Source organism: Pristiophorus japonicus, chromosome 13, assembly GCF_044704955.1.
Source record: "Pristiophorus japonicus isolate sPriJap1 chromosome 13, sPriJap1.hap1, whole genome shotgun sequence".
Lineage (NCBI taxonomy): Eukaryota > Metazoa > Chordata > Chondrichthyes > Pristiophoridae > Pristiophorus > Pristiophorus japonicus.
The window spans coordinates 24,516,716-24,543,064 of record NC_091989.1 but is presented as its reverse complement, the minus strand read 5'-3'; the positions used below and the strand labels follow the sequence as shown (position 1 = coordinate 24,543,064).

The 26,349-nt window shown below is 44.0% G+C and overlaps 1 protein-coding gene across 1 annotated transcript; it reads right to left on the bottom strand.

Moving 5' to 3' along the window:
• Window positions 1–241: 241 nt before the first annotated feature.
• LOC139278460 (Golgi-associated RAB2 interactor protein 1A-like) lies at window positions 242–26,011 on the bottom strand. Its single transcript, XM_070897265.1, has 5 exons — window positions 25,820–26,011; window positions 9,218–9,387; window positions 7,468–7,956; window positions 5,881–5,960; window positions 242–534 (listed from the first exon to the last, which is right to left on the bottom strand). Exons 1-5 carry the CDS (start codon window positions 26,009–26,011, stop codon window positions 242–244), a joined length of 1,224 nt encoding a protein of 407 aa, XP_070753366.1.
• Window positions 26,012–26,349: the final 338 nt, after the last annotated feature.

Here is a 26,349-nt window from a genome sequence, read left to right as displayed (position 1 = left end):
ACTGTGTCTGCCCTAGAAGTGCTTGATGGGACAGGACAGCTTTATTCTATATCTAACCTATATTATAGTGATCTGGAATTGCTTGATAAAATGGGAAAAATGTCCAAAACTGAAATTGCTCACCTAGATGGCAGCAAAAAAATGTCACTGTATAATATATATGAAAAATATCAGATACAGATAAGTTTCTTTTTAATATAAACCAAACAGAATCTGTCTTTTAAAAAACATAAATTCAAAACTATCTGAGCCCAACAGCAATGAGGCTACTCAGCCTAGAGAGTGGCATCAGTGTTGGTCTGTCACGTTCCCAGAGTCCAAAGTATGTGCGGTCTTCATCTTCTGCCTCAAAGACATTCGTCTCTCCTTCTCCTCCTCTTTCTTCTTCTTCCTCCTCCTCCTCCTCCTCCTCCTCCTGTTCCCCAGTCCCAGCTTTCTTCTGTTTATAGGGCAGGGTGTGTAGCGTCAGGACTTGGTTGCACATTTTGCAGTGATCACACGAGCATCTTTCAATAATCTCTTCCCACTCGTCTCCTACACACAAAACGAACTGATGTCATCATGAAACACATGAGTGTCAGATATAAGAGCCCTGGTCTTATTGTTCATCCTCATCAACACCCTAAGTCTAGAACTCAGTGTGATTACAGGTGAAGGCAAGTCTAGGGAGGGTGTGTTCTGCTCAAAATTCCACCCCATTTTATATATCGAACCCCAAAAATGCACATGAACCTGATCAGTAGTGTGGTTTCCCACCCTACCTCTAGAATAAGCCTTGCTGGCTAGTTTAAATTGGCATCCTTATTGGTTTCAGTGGAGATGGTCCAGTACACATGGAGTGAACCCCCCTCCCCCCCTCCCCCTCTCCGAGAGCCATTATGGACCATCCCAGTGGAGAGGAAGACCTGACCGGACATGCTTCTCAACGATTCCGAAAATTGAAGTATTCTTTTTAAATTTGGGATTTTTGAGAGTATATAACTTTTTCTCCAGAAGAGACAGTGCTTTGAGTCAAATTGCTCTTCCAAGACTTACCAACTCCTTTAACAAATAGAGTGATCACAGACATACCTAGTTCTGCACATGAGTTTATCAATACCAGTGAGATTGGTATTTTTATTATTGAGAACACCAAGTAAATGGCCAAGGCCGTGATGCAAGGTTGGAAAAAGACCATATAAGTCAAGAAGTAGTGATACCAAGTTTGGATTTTAAAAGCCCCCCACACACAAAAAAGCTAATGGGTAACTGTATGACCTGGTGTGATACTGAGCCATTCAGACTAAGAAAATCCCAGCTTCTATCCCTGGTTCCTGCTGAGCTAGACAATTTCAGCTGTGGGGGATCTACAATTGGGTTTGGGAGGGGAAACTCAGCCATGGTTCCTCCAGTTTCCAAACCCTACCTAGTTGAACCCGGCTGGAAAGTGCATGCTTATGACTGTTGGGTGAAGCCAGGATTAGGCTCAGCTTTAATGCTCGCCAAAGTGCAATTTTTGACTGATGGTCAATATTGGGGCTCAGACATGAAGAATGGCCACTTGAGCGAAGTATTAGAGGGGCTGCCAGTGCCTGTGGAACCATACTCCCACCTCAGTCAGTACTTTCAGGATAGAACAGAGAGAAAAAATTGGGAGAAAAAGATGCAGAAAACACAAAGTAATAATAAGTCTTCACGTTCAAGCACAAAATGGAGGGGAACCCAGACTGAGGTCCAAGGACCACATACGGTTACTGAGCCCTGGGTCTGTGGCCCTGTAAGCCCAGACAACTCACCCCTGATGCACTTGTATTTCTCACTCACTGGTTTGTTCTCTTGACTATTGTGGGCCTGGAGGTTTGGAAAGGGCTTTTCCTAGTGCTAATGCCTCATTGTTGGATAAATCCTAAATAAAAATCTATTAATATTAACAACTTAAGATAGATGCAAATTAACGTGAATATGAATTAAAACTTTACATGGAGCCCCGGAATTATATGCTTATGCAGCCTACAACGTAAAAAAACTTGGAAGTTGGGATATTCTAAATGAGGTTAAGAACAGCCCCAAAGTCTAAGACTCAGCGTGACTAGGCATGCCTGTGCTCATCATTTTATTTACAGTCGCAATCAGTTATATAATATGCAAAACAATTTTCAGTTTTGGATGGCTTGCTGGTGAAGGGGAATCCTTGCCACAGAATGCTAGGGTTCAGGTTTATGTCTATAACTCTTAACACCATGAGCTCCTGATCTTGACCAGATTCTCAGGAGGGGATGGGACGGGACTGGATGGTTGGCATCGACTGAAGCTTTGACCTGTCCATAAAAAGAAGAAAGAGACAATGGGAGGGTAAGTAGCCTTGGTTGGCCTTGTTCATCCTGCCCATACTGTTGCTTTGTTCTAGAAGCGAACTGAATGCTGAACATGGGAATTCTTAATCCGTCAAAAAACTATCATAGGACCAAGAATTCCCACTGGCAGCGTGTGGCGGAGAGTTCACTCCTGGATTGAAGCAATAGCATCAAGTATGAGCTACAGCTAATCCCAGTGGTGAGAGGGGCATCAGGAATCGTGCAGCAGTGATCTATTAACCAGATCCCTTGTGCCAGCAAATTCGTTGTTTCAGCATGTGCTCACACTGCAACAACTGATTTGCTGCCCAAAAAGGGACAAAATAGAGTGTGTACATCTGCCTACACTCCTGTCTGACAATGCAGCACTTCTCAGTGTTGCATTGAAGTATCAGCCTAGATCACGCGTTCGAGTTCCGGTGTCGGGATCTAACACACAAGCCCATTGGGGATGTGTACAAGTTTCATTTTGTACCCAAGCTGTGCTGTACCTGGTCTTGGAACGTAAAATAATTTACACAAAACCATAATAAATTATACAAGGAATGTGTCACAATGAGAAGTTCTGAGGACATCATGAACCACAGAAACAAACAAGGAGTTGCTTGTGAATGTTGGCTGAACTCTGATACTGAATAACATCTTATAATTCACTCCAACACAATCTCTCTATTAATACCATACCATGACCATGTTGACTTTGAACCAACAAAGGTTTGCTGTAATTAAATTCTAACCTGCCTGTAATGTCTGCCATTGTCCATCATGACAGTCTTCAGAGATTGTGATGTGATGTGACAAGATAAGCGATACAACAGTTATACTAAACCATCATCAGTAAATCATGTCATGTGACAAGAAGTAGCAGGGATCCAGGAAGAGAATTTGTGCTGGGCTAGCAGGAGAATTCATAACCACCATACATCTATTATATTTAATATTTTTAATATATTCTTATATACACAGAAATTATATTTTGCTTCCAGCATACTCTGCTCCTTTCCAGACACTGGGTCCTTGCTGGCTATGGTTCCCAAACCACCTGCTCTCCTCTAGTACCACACTGAATTACATACAATTTACAACACAGAAACAGGTCATTCGGCCTAACTACCAGTGTTTATGATCCATAGGAGCTTCCTCCAACTCTACTTTATCTAACCCTATCAGCATATTCTTTTATTCCTTTCTCACTCATGTACTTATCGAGCTTCCCCTTAAAGACATCTATGCTATTTGCCTCAACTACTCCATGTGGTTGCGAGTTCCACATTCTCATCACTGAGTAAATAAATTTCTCCTGAATTCCTTATTAGTGATGTAGTTATTCTTCATGTGCCACCCTCGACAGTGAATGTCAGCAGGCTATTGAACTGTAGGGAGTATCACAATGGAGACTGATATTGTGCTCACCCATACACACACACTTTCTAGCTGAGCTCACTGGACTGTGGTCGAGAACAGCAAGTCTGGTTTATTTTTGACTTCCTTAATCTGGGATTGCTGAGGCTAACTGAGTGCCCGCACCACCAACCTGGCTAAGCTCATAGACTGGACTGAGTCTGTATGGCTCAATATTTCACTGGGCATTTACTGACTGAGCAATTGGAAGAAAAAAAACAATGACTTTATTCAATATTCTACACACATGTACAATGCCCGCTGATCCAACATAGCTTAGACAACAGAACATTTATCCCATGTTATCTTTGCAATGGCTTGTAATGTTATCAATTTAAATTTTGATCAAAGCACAGATACTAACTACCCTGCGTTTGGGAATAAGAATACAAGGCATTACTGTGCTGACATGGCTGGGTGGGATAATGACCAAGGCAAACAATGGCACAACATATACAACAACAACTTGCATTTATATAGTGCCTTTAACGTAGTGAAACATCCCAAGGCGCTTCACAGGAGTTTTGGACCACCATTAGTAGGTAAAATGTGGAAGGCCAGCCAGGAATGCATTGGAATAGTCAAGTCTAGAGGTAACAAAGGCATGGATGAGGGCTTCAGCAGCAGATGAGCTGAGGCAAGGGCGGAGATGGGTGATGTTACGGAGGTGGATGCAGGCAGTCTTAGTTATGCTGCGGATATGTGGTCAAAAGCTCATTTCGGGGTCTAATATGACACCAAGGTTGCGAACAGTGTGGTTCGGCCTCAGACAGATGTTGGGGAGAGGGATGGAGTCAGTGGCTAGGGAATGGAGATGGTGGCGGGGACCGAAAACAATGGCTTCGGTCTTCCCAATATTCAATTGGAGAAAGATTTTGCTCATCCAGAACTGGATGTCGGACAAGCAGTCTGACAATTTAGAGACTGTGGAAGGGTCGAGAGAAGTGGTAGTGAGATAGAGCTGGGCGTCATCAGCGTACATGTGGAAACTGACGCTGTGTTTTCGGATGATGTCGCCAAGGGGCAACATGTAGATGAGAAATAGGAGGGGGCCAGGGATAGATCCTTGGGGGACACCAGAGATAAAGATGCGGGGGCAGGAAGAGAAGCTGTTGCAGGTGATTCTTTGGCTATGAGTAGATAGATAAGCTGGTCGACGGTGGATAGGCGTTGGAGAAGTCACAAAGGATGTCACCTGTGACTTTGATGAGAGCCGTTTTGGTACTGTGGCAGGCGTGGAAACTGGATTGGAGGGATTCAAACATGGAATTTTGGGAAAGATGGGCACGGATTTAGGAGGCAACAACACGTTCAAGGACTTTGGAGAGGAAAGGGAGGTTGGAGAGGGAGTGGTAATTTGCAAGGACGGAGGGGTCGAGAGTTGTTTTTTTTTTTGAGGAGAGGGGTGATGATGGCAGATTTGAGGGAGAGGGGGACAGTACCTGAGGAGAGAGAACCATTAACAATGTCAGCTAACATGGGAGCCAGAAAAGAAAGTTGGGTGGTCAGTGGTTTGGTAGGAATAGGGTCAAGGGGACAGGAGAGAAGATCGGAGATCAACTGGAGAAAGATGTGAGGTCAGGGCTAGGGCAGGGGGGATCCTTGGAGGAAGTTTGGCTCGGAGGGATAGGGAAAGGAAGAGGCAGGGGCGGCGAATCACAAATACAGTTATAGAGACATAGAAGGGACACAAGCACAGACGTGGCTGTCATCACATACCCCCTTCACACCCATCCTCTTGTGTACATTCATAAGCATCTTCACACGTAAACTCACACAGGTAACCTTGCATGTATTCACAGTTTCATTTACACTTAAACTTAACTGTAAGTCCAAGACCCAGACTGCAGGACAGCACAAAGTTTAAAAAAAGGTAAAGCAGAAGATAAAGTACATTAAGATATGGTTTTAAAAACCTGTAGATTGTTGGAGGAAGGGAAGACCAAGGGAGGAGAAAAGATGCACAGTATTGAGGTCCTGGGAAAGTATGAGTTGAAGTAGAAAGTAGTATGCAAGTCAGATTACATACACCTCCTTATGACTTGTAATTATACACACAGACATACAACTATTCAGACTGAACCCTCCTCACAGGCCTCACTAACAGAAAGCTGAATTTAGACATATACACTTTCTTCTCTGATACCTGGGCTTTTCTCTTCTTTCACATCTAGCAATTGTTCAGTTCTTGTCCGTATTCTTTGAGGCTCCTGAGTATCAGGGACCCTGATGGAAATACATTCTATTATCATTCTGGCACAAGTTGATTGGAGAGGGCTTTGTCAACAATTGTCTGAAGTGAGGCTTTCTCAGATTAAAGCTTAACACTACTAATGGGTAACCATTTGCAGTGCCTATCAGTTGGTGCCAGATTGGCACAATTTGTAATGTTTACCAGATTGGTAGCTACAGGTATTTGCCATGTCTATCAGATTGGCACCATTTTCAGTGTCTTATCAGATTAGCACTGTTTGCAATGTCTATCAGATTAACACCATTTGCAATGCCCATCAGTGCTAGGCTGGCAGCTATTTGCCGCATCATTTGCAGTGTCAGACTAGTAGTCATTTGTGCCGTTTTCTGCCTACTTTCGCTTTTTAACACAAGGAGCACTTTATTTCTCTGTATTGATGGGCACGTATGATTACCTGTATTACATGCAGCTGACTGCCGTTCCATGAGGGAGGAGACACTGAGCATGCAGCTGTTTATACACACCAACTCCTTTTCGCATTGCACTTTGTGAACACTGTGTAAGCATTTATTTACTTAATCAACTTGCATCGTAGAGTCCCTTTGATGTGATGTGGAAAAATGTCCCAAAGTGCATCACACAGGCATAAGGAAAAACAGACATCAAGCCAAAGAAGGAGAGCCTAAGAGGGACAACCAAATGTTTGCAATGCCAACGGTTTGTCTGGGTATTCAGAAAACACCTCTCACCATTGTGTTGTAAAACCCTTTGATCGCTATTGGATTGTGAGGGGGACAGACTTTTTGATACAGTGACAATAGCTTTTAAAGGTCTGAATATAGACATCAAGAAGTAGTCTAGCTTTTGGAAACAGGACACTGCCTAGGCAATCTGGCAGCAAACAGCACTGAAGAGAGGAGGTTCTGCCCCAGCTCTGTAGGGAAGAATGCAGAGGGCTTGTTCTGTATAACTTAATTAAGATGAACCACCACTGTGGGATAGCATTGCATGCACTTTATTTGGTATCATTACGCTACTCTAAGTTGTACTAATTTAAACTAAATGACTGATTATACTGATTGATCTGTACATTTCACATTATGGTGGAATAAAACAGCTCACAATTTAAGCTGTCTCATCTAGTGCAAACTCGGTCTGCCTTTGTAGAAATTAAATGATCACAGTGCAAAAAACATAAGTATCTAGCCCAGATCTCAAAGCGATGCTTTTATTATAATGCTTGGGCTTGTGCTATCGTAAAAAGCAGTGCGAGTCAACTGCCATAACAGTAAGATGCTCAGAACGCTCAAGGAAGCGAATAACTCCACTGAACCCGACAAGATATCTACACCAGGCCCAAATCTGCAACAGTGGCTCAGGGCAATACCAGGTGGTGCTTTAGCCCACTTTGTATTGCAGAGGATTTGAATCTGAAATCAGCCAGGAATTTGCTGTTGGATTCTAAGTGGCCAATGGAGAAAAACAGCGGCAAATGGCTTGATTCTTTTGCTGGAACATTCTATTCTAAGGTTTCCTTACCAGTCTTTCCTGAAGACTTTGACATTGCTCTTTCCATAAGTCGGATAAGTCGGCTGCGATCTCAGTGTGCTCCCTGAAGATTCTGTGCTATGAACATCATCAGAGCCATCTCGAGTCTCCTTCCCAACCAAGAACTGGTTCCTTTTCCAAAATCCTATTTTAGAATTTGCTGTAACGTTGCTCCTGATGGGAATGTTCCGGCAGGATTTCTGGGCCTCGTGGGTGAGTTTCTCAGAGCTGATGATCGAGGTCGAGGAGCTCCTTGAATCACACAGAGAGTGCTTGGGGAGGTTGACATTGATATCTTTGAATGTTATAGAGAGTCCGGCATAAATGATGTGAATAAGTTCTTTCCACAGCTTGAAGACGTGGCAGGGGTGCTTGTCCTGCAGCTGGAGGTAGAAGGTGCTTCGATTGGCCAGGACCAGCTTCAAACATCGACTGACCTTTTTATGGACACTCAATCTGATCAACTTCATGGGAAGCATCCTTTCAAAGCAAACAACAAAAACAAGGAACTCTTTCTAAAATCTTTCTTCTGATACTTTTTCAGTTCAATTTTTAATCTAGATTTTTGTTTTTGATGAGGTAAGCCAAGAGCTCAAGTGCATTGGGACAGCCCCTCTGGGGTGCTTGGAGGCTATTTCTGGGCTACCCTAGGAATCCTGCTCGATGCCCTCTTGATCGGCCCAGTGGACTATGCCTGCTGAGAGCAGTGAAGGTCCCGGTACTGAACAATTACAACTGTGTGGGATTGATTATCATTACAGTGTGGCCCTACTGTTCCTTACTCAGTTGGTGAATGCAGTACTCTGCAGAATTGGGCCATACGGATTAGCAAGCTTCAGGTTTGTAGAAGCAAAAACAAATTGGAGACTTTATCTTCTGCCCTTCCAGGCCTCTGGCTGGGTGCCACTGCAAGATTGCAGTGACTATACAGGGCGGGGACCACTATTGTGCCATACAGGTGCAGGCAGCTGTCCCTATTATTTAAATGGCTCCATCTCCATGATGTGTGATGGGATTACCACCAAGTGAAAGTGGCAGGCTGTGGTTTCTCCCATTTATTTATTAGATCGAGGGTTAAATGCCAAGAGCGCACTTTAATCCCTCTTGTCCCCTGTTTTAATGGAGCAGTTAATCCGTTGAAAAGTGAAATGGAAATCTGGAACTATCACCCCCAAAAAACTGTTGAGGCCGGGGGTCAATCAAACATTTCAAAAACTGAGATGGATAGATTTTTGTTCGGCAAAGATATTACGGGTTACAGAACCAAGGCGGGTAAATGGAATTGTGATACAGATTAGCTATGATCTATTTGAATGGCATAACAGGCTCCAGGGACTGAAGGGCCTATTCCTGTTCCTCTGTTTATTTTCTTATCAACAAGTTAACGCCTACATTAAAATAGTCAAACAAGAGCATTCAGAATTCATCCACTCATGTTGACAACTGTAATTTCTAGACTCCAGCCTTTAGTAAAGTATACATGAACAGTCTCTCACACAGACATTCCAGCAAAGGTTAGCGATTCGGAGGAAGAACCCAGGCTGACTTTATTTGCCCCCCCCCCCCACCCTCCGTCTGCGTAACCTGGAAGCACTGAACCTAATTGTAGCACCCCTATTCCCTGGGGAATTAGAACTAGGACCTTGCTAATCCACACAGCTCAGTTCTGCGCTGTGTAATCCATTCACCAACCGACTCATCAGAGGGCTGGCCAGTAATTTAGGAAAACCATCCCTGTCACCTGGTTATCTTCATGTATCCTTCTTCTCCCTCTGTTCCTTTGGATTCAGTGTCTCTGCTAGCAATGATCAAGATATTCGGGAGTGGTAAGAATGGAACGGAGGCCGTTATTCCCAGGGTCAGGAGTGTTGGGATGTTGTGGATGTCCACAAGGTTTCCCCGTCTGGTCACCTGGATTTGAATGAAATTTTAAATTGTCAAAATGCCATCTTTGGCCTTCCCTCGCTCGACTTGCCACACATTCACTAAGCGGTAGAGTGACACGCATGAAGTACCGCTCTCAACACTGTTCGTCACTGGCGCAAAGCAAGCGTTACTGAAACAGCACGAGAGGGATCACTTCGCTCAGGTAGAAACAAAGAACTTGCAATAATAACGTTTAAAGAATTCTGAGTTTTGGACTGGAAACATCTGATTAATGTAATGGATTAGTGCAGGAACTCCTGTTCCTAATCTGCATAAATTATCTGGATTCAACCAACATCACAAACAGAATATCTGGTCATTTATCACATTGCTGTTTATGGGATCTTGCTGTGCACAAATTGGCTGCCTCGTTTCCTGCATTACAACAGTGGCTGCACTTCAAAAAATTACATTATTGGTTACAAAGTGCATTGGGATGTCCTGAGGTAGTTAAAGGCACTGTAAAAATGCAAGTCTTTCTTTTCTGAAATGCACTACAAGTTGGTCAAATTGACAGATGATATTAAATTAGGGAGGATAGTTGAGTTTGATGAAGCAGCCAAGGATCACAAGAAGATTTGGAAAAAATGCAAATGGGCATAACAACACCAAATAATGTTCAGATAAGTTCACGATGTTGCATATTGTAGGAAAGCTGGAGACCATATTCGTTAAGTATGGAAGAACTCCACAAGACTGAGTTCTGTGAGCTAAAACTGATATGACCTTAGTCTCTTTAATACAACTGCAGAGTGCCTAAGCAGCATGGCAGACAACCTTTTATATTCCCTTGCACGGAGTGTGCAGGTGACCCTTGGGCCTCCAACAGTTGTGCCCTCTGGTGACAAGTCTTACACAGTTACAATGTTTACATACATAACAATATTTAGTGAATGAATGTGTGGGACTGGCTAGGGGAGTGGCTGAAAGAAATCTAGAAGTGATAGAATCGACATTAAGCATGTCAGAGCAACAATTGACAAAGGAAACAGAATGTTGTGCTGCAGTTCTAACTGGCTCACAGCAAGATCATATGACTTTGTTTAAAAGACTATTCAATCATAGAGGTCTTCATAATTGAGCACAATCAAGAAAGAGGAATGATAAAAAAGAGAGTTATGGATAAACATGAATAAAGGAGTAATAATGAGAGAAAGCATATGAGAGTTATGCAGAGAGAAAGAGGAAGACGGAAAGAATTAGAGTGAAAGACAGGAAGAGAAAGTCATAGGAGGAAAGGGAACCAAATTTAGTTTCTACTTTTGTTATGAGCAACACAATTGGAGATCAGCGAGTCATGGAGTTTTAAAACAAATCTGAATGTAAACCTATGATCTACATCTCCTGCACTGTAATGGTACTCCGGGTTTTCGTATCACATGACTGAGACAGTTGTATGCTATCAAACTTTGATGTTCCTGGTACCTAACTGGTTAAAGATCCTATCCTGTGTGCAACTGAACCATCCAGAGCAGACAGTCCCAGGGTGCTGATGCTGTGGGGAGAACCTGTCATTGTTCCAGAGGAAAATTGGAGGCCATACTTAGTGAATGTATTGAATTGGCTAGGGGAGTGGCTGAAAGAGATCTGGAAGTGATAGAGTTTTACCATGTCCAGTTATTGCAAAACAGCAATTTACAAAGGAAGCACAATGTGCAACACCTTGAACTTATCCGCATGAACATTATTTGTTGTTCTTATACCCACTTGCACATTTTTTCCAGATACTTCTGGAAGAGAGGGCAAGGCACCTGTAAATATAGAAACATAGAAAATAGGTGCAGGAGCAGCGCGAGTCCGGGGTCGGAGGCCTATAAAAGGCCCAGCGGGAGAGTGAGGCGGCGGCAGTTGGAGCAGCGCGAGTCTGGAGTCGGAGGCCTATAAAAGGCCCAGCGGGAGAGTGAGGCGGCGGCAGTTGGAGCAGCGCGAGTCCGGGGTCGAAGGCCTATAAAAGGCATGCTTGTGCAGCTACAGGGAGAAAGCAAAAAAGAAGTAAAAAGAAACAGAAAGGCGACGTCACAGCCAAACGGGTAAGTGATTGGCTGGTGATTGGTGAGTAGTTTTTCTTTCTTCTCTTTAACAGTGAGTAAACTTTAACATTATTGTTGCCTATCTAAAGGTTAAGTCATGGCAGAAGAGCTCGGTCGCGTGTTATGCTCCTCCTGTACCATGTGGGAACTCAGGGATGACTCCAGTGTTCCTGACAACGACATGTGCGGGAAGTGTATCCACCTCCAGCGGAGTTGGAGCTGAGGGTGGATTCACTCTGGAGCATCCACGATACTGAGAATGACGTGAGTAGCACGTGTAGCGAGTTGGTCATACCACAAGAGAAGGGTCCACAGCCAGATAGGGAATGGAAGACCAGCAGGAAGAGCAGTGCAAAGAAGGTAGTGCAAGGGTCTCCTGTGGTCATCCCCCTGCAAAACAGATACATTGCTTGGAGTACTGTTGAGGGAGATGACTCATCAGGGGAGGGCAGCAGCAGCCAAGTTCATGGCACCGTGGCTGGCTCTGTTGCACAGGAGGGCAGGAAAAAGAGTGGGAGAGCGATAGTGATAGGGGATTCAATTGTTAAGGGAATAGATAGGCGTTTCTGCGGCCGCAACCGAGACTCCAGGATAGTATGTTGCCTCCCTGGTGCAAAGGTCAAGGATGTCTCGGAGCGGGTGCAGGACATTCTAAAAAGGGAGGGAGAACAGCCAGTTGTAGTGGTGCACATTGGTACCAACGACATAGGTAAAAAAAGGGATGAGGTCCTACAAAACGAATTTAAGGAGCTAGGAGCTAAATTAAAAAGTAGGACCTCAAAAATAGTAATCTCGGGATTGCTACCAGTACCACGTGCTAGTCAGAGTAGGAATCGCAGGATAGCGCAGATGAATACGTGGCTTGAGCAGTGGTGCAGCAGGGAGGGATTCAAATTCCTGGGGCATTGGAACCGGTTCTGGGGGAGGTGGGACCAGTACAAACCGGACGGTCTGCACATGGGCAGGACCGGAACCAATGTCCTAGGGGGAGTGTTTGCTAGTGCTGTTGGGGAGGAGTTAAACTAATATGGCAGGGGAATGGGAACCAATGGAGAGAGACAGAGGGAAACAAAAAGGAGACAAAAGCAAAAAACAGAAAGGAGATGAGAAAAAGTGGAGGGCAGAGAAACGCAAGACAAAGAACAAAAAGGGCCACTGTACAACAAAATTCTAAAAGGACAAAGGGTAAACAAGCCTGAAGGCTTTGTGTCTTAATGCAAGGAGTATCTGTAATAAGGTGGATGAATTAACTGTGCAAATAGATGTTAACAAATATAATGTGATTGGGATTACGGAGACGTGGCTCCAGGATGATCAGGACTGGGAACTCAACATCCAGGAGTATTCAACATTCAGGAAGGATAGAATAAAAGGAAAAGGAGGTGGGGAGCATTGCTGGTTAAAGAGGAGATTAATACAATAGTTAGGAATGACGTTAGCTTGAATGATGTGGAATCTATATGGGTAGAGCTGCAGAACACCAAAGGGCAAAAAACGTTAGTGGGAGTTGTGTACAGACCTCCAAACAGTAGTAGTGATGTTGGGGAGGGCATCAAACAAGAAATTATGGGTGCATGCAATAAGGGTGCAGCAGTTATAATGGGTGACTTTAATATGCACATAGATTGGGCTAACCAAACTGGAAGCAATACGGTGGAGGAGGATTTCCTTGAGTGCATAAGGGATGGTTTTCTAGACCAATATGTCGAGGAACCAACTAGGGGGGAGGCCATCTTAGACTGGGTGTTGTGTAATGAGAGAGGATTAATTAGCAATCTCGTTGTGCGAGGCCCCTTGGGGAATAATGACCATAATATGGTGGAATTCTGCATTAGGATGGAGAATGAAACAGTTAATTCAGAGACCATGGTCCAGAACTTAAAGAAGGGTAACTTTGAAGGTATGAGGCGTGAATTGGCTAGGATTGATTGGCGAATGATACTTGAGGGGTTGACTGTGGATGGGCAATGGCAGACATTTAGAGACTGCATGGATGAACTACAACAATTGTACATTCCTGTCTGGCATAAAAATAAAAAAGCGAAGGTGGATCAACCGTGGCTATCAAGGGAAATCAGGGATAGTATTAAAGCCAAGGAAGTGGCATACAAATTGGCCAGAAATAGCAGCGAACCCGGAGACTGGGAGAAATTTAGAACTCAGCAGAGGAGGACAAAGGGTTTGATTAGGGCAGGGAAAATGGAGTACGAGAAGAAGCTTGCAGAGAACATTAAGACGGATTACAAAAGTTTCTATAGATATGTAAAGAGAAAAAGGTTAGTAAAGACAAATGTAGGTCCCCTGCAGTCAGAATCAGGGGAAGTCATAACGGGGAACAAAGAAATGGCGGACCAATTGAACAAGTACTTTGGTTCGGTATTCACTAAGGAGGAAACTAACAACATTCCGGATATAAGAAGGGTCAGAGGGTCTAGTAAGGAGGAGGAACTGAGGGAAATCCTTATTAGTCGGGAAATTGTGTTGGGGAAATTGATGGGATTGAAGGCCGATAAATCTCCAGGGCCTGATGGACTGCATCCCAGAGTACTTAAGGAGGTGGCCTTGGACATAGCGGATGCATTGACAGTCATTTTCCAACATTCCATGACTCTAGATCAGTTCCTATCGAGTGGAGGGTAGCCAATGTAACCCCACTTTTAAAAAAAGGAGGGAGAGAGAAAACAGGGAATTATAGACCGGTCAGCCTGACATCGATAGTGGGTAAGATGATGGAATCAATTATTAAGGATGTCATAGCAGCGCATTTGGAAAGAGGTGACATGATAGGTCCAAGTCAGCATGGATTTGAGAAAGGGAAATCATGCTTGACAAATCTTCTGGAATTTTTTGAGGATGTTTCCAGTAGAGTGGACAAGGGAGAACCATTTGATGTGGTATATTTAGACTTTCAGAAGGCTTTCGACAAGGTTCCACACAAGAGATTAATGTGCAAAGTTAAAGCACATGGGATTGGGGGTAGTGTGCTGACTTGGATTGAGAAATGGTTGTCAGACAGGAAGCAAAGAGTGGTCGTAAATGGGTACTTTTCAGAATGGCAGGCGGTGAGTAGTGGGGTACCGCAAGGTTCTGTGCTGGGGCCCCAGCTGTTTACACTGTATATTAATGATTTAGACGAGGGGATTAAATGTAGTATCTCCAAATTTGTGGATGACACTAAGTTAGGTGGCAGTGTGAGCTGCGAGGGGGATGCTAAGAGGCTGCAGAGTGACTTGGATAGGTTAGGTGAGTGGGCAAATGCATGGCAGATGAAGTATAATGTGGATAAATGTGAGGTTGTCCAGTTTGGTGCAAAAACAGAGAGACAGACTATTATCTGAATGGTGACAGATTAGGAAAAGGGGAGGTGCAACGAGACCTGGGTGTCATGGTACATCAGTCATTGAAGGTTGGCATGCAGGTACAGCAGGCGGTTAAGAAAGCAAATGGCATGTTGGCCTTCATAGCGAGGGGATTTGAGTACAGGGGCAGGGAGGTGTTGCTACAGTTGTACAGGGCCTTGGTGAGGCCACACCTGGAGTATTGTGTGCAGTTTTGGTCTCCTAACCTGAGGAAGGACATTCTTGCTATTGAGGGAGTGCAGCGAAGGTTCACCAGACTGATTCCCGGGATGACGGGACTGACCTATCAAGAAAGACTAAATCAACTGGGCTTGTATTCACTGGAGTTCAGAAGAATGAGAGGGGACCTTATAGAAACGTTTAAAATTCTGATGGGTTTAGACAGGTTAGATGCAGGAAGAATGTTCCCAATGTTGGGGAAGTCCAGAACCAGGGGTCACAGTCTAAGGATAAGGGGTAAGCCATTTAGGACTGAGATGAGGAGAAACTTCTTCACCCAGAGAGTGGTGAACCTGTGGAATTCTCTACCACAGAAAGTTGTTGAGGCCAATTCACTAAATATATTCAAAAAGGAGTTAGATGTAGTCCTTACTACTAGGGGGATCAAGGGGTATGGCAAGAAAGCAGGAATGGGGTACTGAAGTTGCATGGTCAGCCATGAGCTCATTGAATGGCGGTGCAGGCTAGAAGGGGCGAATGGCCTACTCCTGCACCTATTTTCTATGTTTCTCTGTTTCTATGAGTAGGCCATTCGGCCCTTTGAGCCTGCACCACCATTTAATATGATCATGGCTGATCATGCAACTTCAGTACCCCATTCCTGCTTTCTCTCCATACCCCTTGATCCCTTTAGCCGTAAGGGCCACATCTAACTCCCTTTTGAATATATCTAACAAACTGCCCTAAACAACTTTCTGTGGTAGAGAATTCCACAGGTTCACAATTCTCTGAGTGAAGAAGTTTCTCCTCATCTTGGTCCTAAATGGCTTACCCCTTATCCTTAGACTGTGACCCCTGGTTCAGGACTTCCCCAATATCGGGAACATTCTTCCTGCATCTAACCTGTCCAGTCCCGTCAGAATTTTATATGTTTCTATGAGATCCCCTCTCATTCTTCTAAATTCCAGTGAATATAAGCCTAGTCGATCCAGTCTTTCTTCATATGTCAGTCCTGCCATCCCGGGAATCAGTCTGGTGAACCTTCGGTGCATTCCCTCAATGGCAAGAATGTCCTTCCTCAGATTAGGAGACCAAAACTATACACAATATTCAAAGTGTGGTCTTACCAAGGCCCTGTACAACTGCAGTAAGATCTCCCTGCTCCTATAATCAAATCCTTTCACTATGAAGGCCAACATGCCATTTGCCTTATTCACCGCCTGTTGTACCTGCATGCCAACTTTCAATGACTGATGTACCATGGCACCCAGGTCTCGTTGCACCTCCCCTTTTCCTAATCTATCACCATTCAGATAATATTTTGCCTTCCTGTTTTTGTCACCAAAGTGGATAACCTCACATTTATCTACATTATACTGCATCTGCCATGCATTTGCCCACTCACCTAACCTGTCCAAGTCACCTTGCAGCCTCTTAGCATCCTCCTCACAGCTCACACTGCCACCCAGCTTTGTGTCATCTGCAAAATTGGAGATATTACATTCAATTCCTTCGTCTAAATCATTAATGTATACTAAAAATAGCTGGGGTCCCAGCACTGAACCTTGCGGTACCCCACTAGCCACTGCCTGCCATTCTGAAAAGGACCCGTTTATTCCTACTCTTTGCTTCCTGTCTGCCAACCAGTTCTCTCTCCACGTCAATACATTACCCCCAATACCATGTGCTTTAATTTTGCACACCAATCTCTTGTGTGGGACCTTGTCAAAAGCCTTTTGAAAGTCCAAATACACCACATCCACTGGGTTCTCCCTTTTCCACTCTACTAGTTACATGCTCAAAAAATTTTAGAAGATTTGTCAAGCATGATTTCCCTTTCATAAATCCATGCTGACTTGGACCGATCCTGTCACTGCTTTCCAGATGCGCTGCAATTAAATCTTCAATAATTGATTCCAACATTTTCCCCACTACTGATGTCAGGCTAACCGGTTTCTCTCTCCCTCCTTTTTTAAAAAGTGGGGTTCCATTAGCTACCCTCCAATCCATAGGAACTGATCCAGAGTCTATAGAATTTTGGAAAATGATCACCAATGCATTCACTATTTCTAGGGCCACTTCCTTAAGTACTCTGGGATGCAGACTATCAAACCCTGGGGATTTAGCGGCCTTCAATCCCATCAATTTCCCTAAGACAATTTCTTGATTAATAAGGATTTCCTTCAGTTCCTCCTTCTCGCTAGACCCTCGGTCCCGTAGTATTTCCAGAAGTTTATTTGTGTTTTTCTTAGTGAAGACAGAACCAAAATATTTGTTCAATTGGTCTGCCATTTCTTTGTTCCCCATCATAAATTCACCTGCAAGGGATCTACATTTGTCTTCACTAATCTTTTTCTCTTCACATATCTATAGAAGCTTTTGCAGTCAGTTTTTATGTTCCCTGCAAGCTTACTCTCATACTCTATTTTCCTCCTTCTAATTAAACCCTTTGTCCTCCTCTGCTGAATTCTAAATTTCTCCCAGTCCTCAAGTTTGCTGCTTTTTCTGGCCAATTTATATGTCTCTTCCTTGGATTTAACACCATCCTAATTTCCCTTGTTAGCCACGGTTGAGCCAGCTTCCCCGTTTTATTTTTACGCCAGACAGGGATGTACAATTGTTGAAGTTCATCCATGTGATCTTTAAATGTCTGCCATTGCCTATCCACCATCAACCCTTTAAGTATCATTCACCAGTCTATCCTAGCCAATTCACATCTCATACCATCGAAGTTACCTTTCTTTAAGTTCAGGACCCTAGTCTCTGAATTAACTGTGTCACTCTCCATCTTAATGAAGAATTCTACCATATTATGGTCACTCTTCCCCAAGGGTCCTCGCACAACAAGATTGCTAATTAATCCTCTCTCATTACACATATTGGTCTAGAAAACCATCCCTTATACACTCCAGGAAATCCTTCTCCACTGTATTGCTACCAGTTTGGTTAGCCCAATCTATATGTAGATTAAAGTCACCCATGATAACTGCTGTACCTTTATTGCACGCATCCCTAATTTCCTGTTTGATGCCATCCCTAACCTCACTACTACTGTTTGGTGGTTTGTACACAACTCCCACTAGCGTTTTCTGCCCTTTGGTGTTCCGCAGCTCTACCCATACAGATTCAAAAGAGGAGAAGTACCCATAATTTTCCTAATGATTAGAATGGCCCAGCACTCACCTAGCACTTTCTATGTCATTCCATGCCTGTAGGTGCTCTTGATTTTTTGTTAATCGTTTTCTAACCTTTAATTTGCACAAACTTATGGTTGTATTATATTCGGGAAGCCCCTGCAAATGCACAAACGTAAAGGAGTTGGAGAGCCAGTATTATCAATCCCTGCTCCAATTTCCTCATTCTAACACTGAATAGAGTGCAATTCAATTGCTCTGGGGGTCCATTGGAGCTTCTAGCACTTGGCAGACTTTAGCTTCCAGCTGAGCTCACGAAACATTCAAAATTCACCAGCCAGATGTAGAACTCTGCGAATGAACAGGAATACATGTAGAGCTCATCAAGAGTTGTAGGCCTAGAAATTTAGTAGCCCCTTAATGGATGCAGGGGTTGTGAGGACTGCAGCATGTAAAATTCATGCTGCCTGCTACTTTGCATGATTTGTAGCGTTCAGCCGAGCGCTGATGAGTGACTGCACGATGACCAGGGGGCCCCAAGTTTGTGTGAGGTTTGCTCCAATTAAAGCTAGCCTGCACAACTTAAAGAAAGTCTGCACATCTTAAAGGGGAGATGCCTTCTGTCTGCAAGAAGTAGTGGAAATGTGGAGAATCCAGCAGTATAGCTGCGAGGACCTGGACTCAGTGCAGGAGGAAGTTTAATGATCTCACAGGCATGGTTACAGTCAGTGAATTTATCTTCAAATGCCACATCCCACCATCTGCACCACTAGCCTTAAACACTGATCAATGCACCACACCCACATCACTCACCTATCAACAATGTCTACTAAACTAGTCAGAGAGAAGACAATGAAGTCCCTTCCTGGAATAAAGAGCTTCCGTCAGCTCTCTTATGCAGCAGTGAACAATGAACTGAGAGATGTTACAGATGTTGTCTGCTCCAGCCTGGAAGGATTCTGCTTGAAGAAATTCAGGGCCACGGTTACCTTCACAGCCACTGGCAGCACTGTCCTTGCCCTGGAGTGAGGTTGCAGGTCTGGTTGCAAGGTAGTTCTGTGAGCACCTCCTTCGTAAAGTGCAGATGCCTTGTGCACTGTTCCTGAGGTAAGAGAATTGCTCTTGGAAGGCTCCAGGTGAATAAGGCCGCCTGCTAAGAGACCTTCTTCTCCCCCTCCTCCCTCTGCGAGCAGCTTTTCCTCTTTGCAGCCTCTGCTCCATCTCCCTGTCATGCTGCAGGTCAAGCAGGATAACAACTAGGACAAGTGGCCTGACTAGAACCCTTGAATTCAGACGCAAGGCCTTCTCCACCTGCAGCACCACTTTATCTCACCAACTTTAAACAAGTTCCAAACACATCCACAAACATACACAGAGCATAGAAATGAAAAAGCAAGTTGATGATCCCTTTAAATATTGCTGGTAGGGTGTCCTTCCTGCTGTTGAACATACCATTCAGCTGTGCAAGGTTAGGAGAGGGCATTAGCTCCAGCGATGAGGACAAAAATGGCAGCGTTGGCATCAAATCAGGGTTGAATGCTAATTGATGTCACGATCTGTCAACTTACCATACTTTTAGTGCACGATCCTAATGGCCGCCATACTGCCCTCACCAAAATGGTGTCTGGCGCGGTCCGCACGAGCAGTGTACACACTGCTCGGAAGCCATTTTGGTCCCAATTCAGCATCTGTCGCGCCGAAACAACGGGGGCAATGGAACTGAATTTCTAGGCCATAGTTTGCAGCTCACAGTATAACTCAGGTGCAGCCGCTGGTCTCAGCTAGGTAGGTAGGTAGGTAAGTGCAGTGCAACTGGAGCATCACATGCCCTATTCATAGTATTAGGAGTGAATGGTGAATTAAAAAATGTATTGATTCTAATGTTTTTATTTCAATCACTTAAGATTGCTTTGTGATGTCATGGGGATAGCTGCTGTGGCCTCCGGACATTTGCTGGGACATCATAAAAACTGGCAGCCAGTGAAGTATTTGGTGTTATCTCAGATAAGTTGTAAACCCTCGTGCTTTATTAAGGAAGGTAAGATGTAAAATGTAATCCAAGATCAGTTGAGTATATTATGATTTCCATGTTGAATTAATACAAGTCTTTACTTTGGAGGGCATTGAGTTCACTCAAAACCATTGTGCATGGAGTGAGAATAAATGGGGTCTCGTTGTGATGCTCCCCACAGTCAAAGAGCTGGGAAATGGTCCTGGATCTCTACTCATCTAGTTTGGATCTACCTGAAATGTTGAAATGTTGACTGATGCATCTGCTCTGCTGCATGCATCCAGCATTTTCTGTATTTTTAATTTCAGATTTGAAACATTAGCAGTTCTACCTTTCAATCTAATTAAATGTTTTCTGTCTGGTGCCAAAAGGGCCAAATAATGTCCATAGGGTAAGGGAAATGTAAAAAAGAAAATTTTACCTTTTTATAAAAATTTCCATTCCCGGAAATACAAAATTCCTGGGGGAAATATGTAAACTCCTTTTAAGCATTAATGTTGATTTCCCACCCAACACCCCCTCATATTCCCATAAATTAAAATTTGTAATATAATAAACATATAACCAATGCAGATAAAGTTACTAAACTTACCCATATGTGATCTTACAAAGGCCTGCACCAAACTTTGCCCTACATGGGCCTCCCCCTCTCTCCAGCCTTTGTTCTATTACTGGAGCTTCCTTCACAACCACTTATGAACCCAGAGATTTCTTGAACGTTTGCATGCAGGCATGAGTTCTCTGTCATAGAATCATAGAAATTTACAGCACGGAAGGAGGCCATTCGGCCCATCGTGTCCGTGCCGGATTCCAAGTTCCAGCTATTGGTCCGTAGCCTTGTAGGCACTTCAAGTACTTTTTAAATTCTATGAGGGTTTCTGCCTCGACCACCCTTTCAGGCAGTGAGTTACAGACCCTCCTCATCCTCTGGGTAAAAAGATTTCTCCTCAAATCTCCTCTAAACCTCCCACCAACTACTTTAAATCTATGCCCCCTGGTTATTGACCCCTCTGCTAAGGGAAATATGCCCTTCCTATCCACTCTAACTAGGCCCCTCATAATTTTATACACCTCAAATTAGGTCTCCCCTCAGCAAAAGAAAACAAATCCAGCCTATCCAATCTTTCCTCATAGCTAAGATGCTCCAGTCCAGGCGATATCCTTGTAAATTTTCTCTGTACCCTCCCTAGTACAATCACATTTTTTGTGTAATTTGGTGACCAGAACTGCACACAGTACTCCAGCTGTGGCCTAACTAGTGTTTTTAAGCAATTCAAGCATAACCTCCCTGCTCTTGTATTCTATGGCTCGGCTAATAAAGGCCTCTCAGTACTCATGCACAACATCGGGTCCCTCTGTCATAGATTTTGTGGTGTCTGCACATCCACTTGACACTGCTTAGTTTAGCCCGGCTTCAATACTCCATACCCCTACTCAGCTTTCCTCGATAATCTATCAATCTTATTTTTGAAATGTTCAATTGACCCCCAGCCTCAACAGAGTTTTGGGGAAGAGAGTTCCAGATTTCCACTACACTTTGTGTGAAGAAGTTCTTCCTGACATCATGGTGTTTAGGAGTGAAATCAGGAAGCATTTCTTCACACAAAAGGTAGTGAAAATCTTGAACTCTCTTTCTCCCCCCACTCCCCACAAAAAAAAACTATTTAGGCTGGAGGTCAACTGAAAATGTCAAAACTGAATTGATAGATTTTGTTAGGTAAGGGTATTAAGGACTATGGAACCAAGGTGGATAAATGGAATTACGATACAGAACAAGCTTGATCCAATTGAATTATGGAACAAGCTTGAGGGGCTAAATGGCCTACTCCTGTTCTTATATATTGCTCCTTGGCCATCACTCACTCTTTCTTTATAGTGCAAGTAATAACCAGTTCCCAGTCATCTCCTCTGCTTCCAGCTGCTGTAGGGCTTTTCCCAGAGCGCCTCTTCCCCCCCGCCCCAATGAGTGCTCGCAGGTCCAGACTCAGACTTTAGCCTCCTTGTTGGTTCCAGATCTCAGTTCACGCAATAATCCTGCACTCAGTCCCCCGAGCACACTCAGACTCCAACTCAAGACATTAACATCCTCCTGAAAAGTGCTCCCAGACACCGCACTCCAGTTCTACCCCATTACTCCGAAGCCCCAAATGCAACCCCCCCAATCCACCCAGTATTTCCAGGCCCCACACTCCAGCATCCCTCCTCCACTACTGCCATGTTTCAGCCTTCCTGCCTCAGTATGTTCTTGGACCCCGCCTTCTCCTGAATGCTCTAATCCCAGCTTTCTTAAACTCTCGGACATCTTACACCATTCGTACCACCTGCTCTGCTCCCACACTGCATCCAGAAATCACACCCCCCCTCTCAGCCATCACCCGTTCATTTCCAGCTCATGCTGTCTCATTCACCAAACCTAGGTCTCAGCCCCCACACTCTGACCGCCCCTGAAGCCCTCCCTCCCCCTCACCCCCCAACCCAACCTTAACCACCCAGTTTTTTCTCACCTGCATGTCTTGGAGCAACTTCTGGACACCTGGTGGACAGATGGTGGGCTTGACTCATGGATGTAACAATCATGAGGTATCCCTTACCCTTTGATGCATGAGTAGGAGGCTCCCAAATGTCTGCTCCAGCCAAGCCCCCAGCTGTGTGAATGGAATGGAACTTCACCTGGCCCGTCAGGTGTTGCAAGGAATACTCCACTCAGTGGGCTGAAATATCGGAGACTGTCTATAACGAGCCTACCTTTGTCTACTCATTAACATTCCATTTCACTTTGGTAGTCGGCCTGGTTTCAAGCTTATTATTGAGAAAAATCCTGAATTTAACTGTACAGAAATGTTAGATGTTAAAAAAATTCAACTTGGGCAACAATCCAAGTCACTACAGTAGAAGAAAGTTATAGGGTCCAAGTTTGGTCAAACCTAAGTTCCGCCCATGTACCGTCGAAAGGGCCGCTAAGATCCTGACGGTACTTTGGGCGGAGGTTTTGATGGAAAAATGGGGGGTAAAAAAAACGCTCGGCGGAAACAATGGGCCTTACACGCCGATTCTGGGCAGCAGCTCAGATTCTGGGCGGCAAATGCGATCCTCGGCAAAGTAACGCCGAGGATCGAGTTGGGCCCGGGGGTGGGGATTTTTTTTTTCCCCCAATGGAAAAAAACTTTTACAATTCCTTCAGGAGGACTCTATCCACCAAAATCGCTGTAAAAAGAAAAGAAGAAAACAAGTGCACTAACCTTTTCTTGCAGGTAAGACCTGCCTCCACGTGGCGGTCTCTTCTGCTGCTGGAGAGGAGGACCGCCCAGACCAATCTCGAGAGGGAGCGGGCGGGAGGACTTTGTCGGCGTTGCACGCCGGCGCACGTCAGCGGATGCTCCCCGCCGGCGTGAGAGCCTCACCAAACTTGCTCAGAGGGGAGAGCGCCAAGAAAACAGGGAGACCGCCGAGAAAACTCGGCAGTAAGTCCACCAAATTCGGGCCCATAGAAAGAGATACACGTCTTTTTATTTGTCAATCAGCACGACCACGTAACTAGTATTTATAATAACATAATCTGTTAATGGGCATAATGCTTCTGTGTTTATAATATCAAAGCAAATTGTTTGGGGTATAACACTCCTGATTTTATATATACCTGGAATCATTTAAGAACCAATTGGATGCTACAATGGGGCAAGTTTTGGGCTATTCTGGATGGATGAACTAAGGTCGCCCAAATGGCGTTCCTCATCCAGACGAATCCTGTGATCTTGAGTGTGGTATCCTGGATACAGTAATAAAATAAGAGTGAGTTTGGTGAGTGAAAAAGAGTTATTGTGATTAGTAGTTGTGGTCATTTGAAATATTTTGATGTAAAATGGCAAACGGAATGCACAATCAGAAAAGATGTTATTTTTCGGTAAAGAAGAGATTGAGATTGTGCAGGGCAAATAACTATCCATGTATCTGTTTTGAATGTCACTGCATGTGTCTGTTGCACATTGGGGTCTGCTGTAGAAACCTACTCGGGTTCAGTGGTATCGGTCGCCCCTGCAACTGATAACTGACTTTTATGGGAGTTGACTCGCGTTGCCCAATAGCTACTTGTACAATAGCATAACCCGAGGGGACCAGGGTAACAATAGAACTCATATAAAACCATTATAGTCTATAATGCAACATTTAAAGGGAACTCTTCATACCTGTAACCCCTCATCTCTGCTGACACTTTAGTTAACCTCTGCTGCATCTTTTAAATTGCTTTTATATACTTCCTGTAAGGGATTCCCAAACTTTACACAACATTCTAACTGTAGCCTTACAAATGTCGTATACAAGTTCAAGATTGGCTCCTTGCATTTGTAGTCTCTGCCTGTAGATACAAAAACCAAGGATTCCATTTGCCTTTTTACATGGCCTTGTATACTTGCACTGCCATCCCTTAATGACCTGCACATCAAGATCTCTCCATTTAAACTCTAACCATTTAAGGCATATTTCCTTATTGTATTACTTCTTCCAAATCCATTTGCAATGTTTTATATCGAATTGCATTTGCCATCTATTTGCCCATACTGCTAGTCCACCTGCAGTCATTCATAATCCTTGTCACAACTTGCCATACCCTCCAAAATGGTCCTATCAGCAGATATCAATAAGTTCAGAACATTTATATAGTAAATAAAGGAGCAGCCCCAACACAAACCCCTATGGAACACCAGTTTTCATTTCAAGAAGTTCCCCTTTACTCCTATCCTTTGCTTTCTGCCTTCCAATTATCTTATATGCTTGTAGTCAAATCCCACATCACTCTATTTGCCATTATCTTTGCTATAAATTTTTAATGTGGGACATGAGCAAATGATTTTTGAAAATCCATGTGCCCGACTTGGGAGTGCTTGATGGACAATGTAGTTGGAGCTTTACTCTGTATCCAACCTGTGCTGTATCTGCCCTGGGAGTATTTTATGGGACAACGTAGTTGGAACTTTACTCTGTATCTAACCCGTGCTGTACCTGCCCTGGGAGTGTTTTATGGGACAACGTAGTTGGAACTTTACTCTGTATCTAACCCGTGCTGTACCTGCCCTGGGAGTGTTTTATTGGACAATATAGATGGAGCTTTAATCTATATAAAACACAATGTTGATCCTGACCTATGAGTCCTTGGTGTGACAATATGTAGAGAGAACTTTGCTAATCCAACTGATTGTTTGATGCTGAGCGTCCACTCATAGTCAGTAGCTGTAAAATCTAGTCCATCTTATTGTGCCATCTCTAAAATGAACATAGAAAGAAAGAAAGACAGAACTTGCACAACCTCAGGACGTTTTATAGCCAATGAAGTACTTTTGAACTGTAGCAATGCAGGAAACATGACAGCCAATTTGCGCACAGCAATGTTGCACAAACGGTAATGTGATAATGACCAGATAATCTGTTTTTCGTGATGTTCGTTGAGGGATAAATATTGGCTACTGGGGAGAACTTCCCTGTTCTTCTATGAAATAGTGCCATGGGATCTTTTACATCCATCGGAGGTGACAGACGGGGCTTCGGTTTGAATCTCATCAGAAAGATTGGGACATCCGACTCCCTCAGTACTGCACTAGTGTCAGCCTAAATTTTGTGCTCAAGCGGGACTTGAACCCATGACCTTCTGACTCTGAAGCGAGAGTGCTACCCAGAGCTGATACATGTTTCATGTAACTATATTATGGATTCTTGTCTGAATGTTTGTACCTGAATAAAATCACTTTCAAAGACGGCAGACTGAGCAAAGAGGTTGTATTCCCGGGATCGTAGGAGCTTGTGTAGAGATCCACCTTCGACCCCGAGCTGTGCAGGACTGGGTGTTGCAGATCCAGTGCCAGAATCGATGGCTTCTGTTATACTCGTGAAGAAATCATGTCTATATGGTATCGACTGATCCATCTTCACGCCTTCTCTCGTGATTCTCAGGCCAATTCTCTTTTCAAGTTACTACTCTTCTATCGTGCACCTGTTGGGCTGGTTCTGCATGAATGGTTCCATTTCAGCTCTGCTGACAACTGAAGCTTGCACGCGAAAGGATTACAGATGGCAGGAAACAAACACCTTCCAATTGGATCAGGCTACATCCAACTGGGACCAACTGCATATCAGTCAAAGTCAAGCGGTACCCAGATTGGGTTAATTAATGAGCAGATGGAGGTGTCATAATAGTTGTCAGGGGTGCATCATTTTTCCAGTGAGATCACAGACCTGCAGCAGATTGGGAAAACCTGAAACAT

What these genes read in the sequence shown, in the direction of transcription:
- LOC139278460 (XM_070897265.1), bottom strand. Translation starts at nt 26,011, where the DNA reads ATGGATCAGTCGATACCATATAGACATGATTTCTTCACGAGTATAACA. An exon ending in TTGAAAGTGATTTTATTCAG is followed by an intron (nt 9,388 to 25,819) that starts GTACAAACATTC and finishes ATTCAAATCCAG; the next exon opens with GTGACCAGACGGGGAAACCT. An exon ending in GGATACATGAAGATAACCAG is followed by an intron (nt 7,957 to 9,217) that starts GTGACAGGGATG and finishes TTGCTTTGAAAG; the next exon opens with GATGCTTCCCATGAAGTTGA.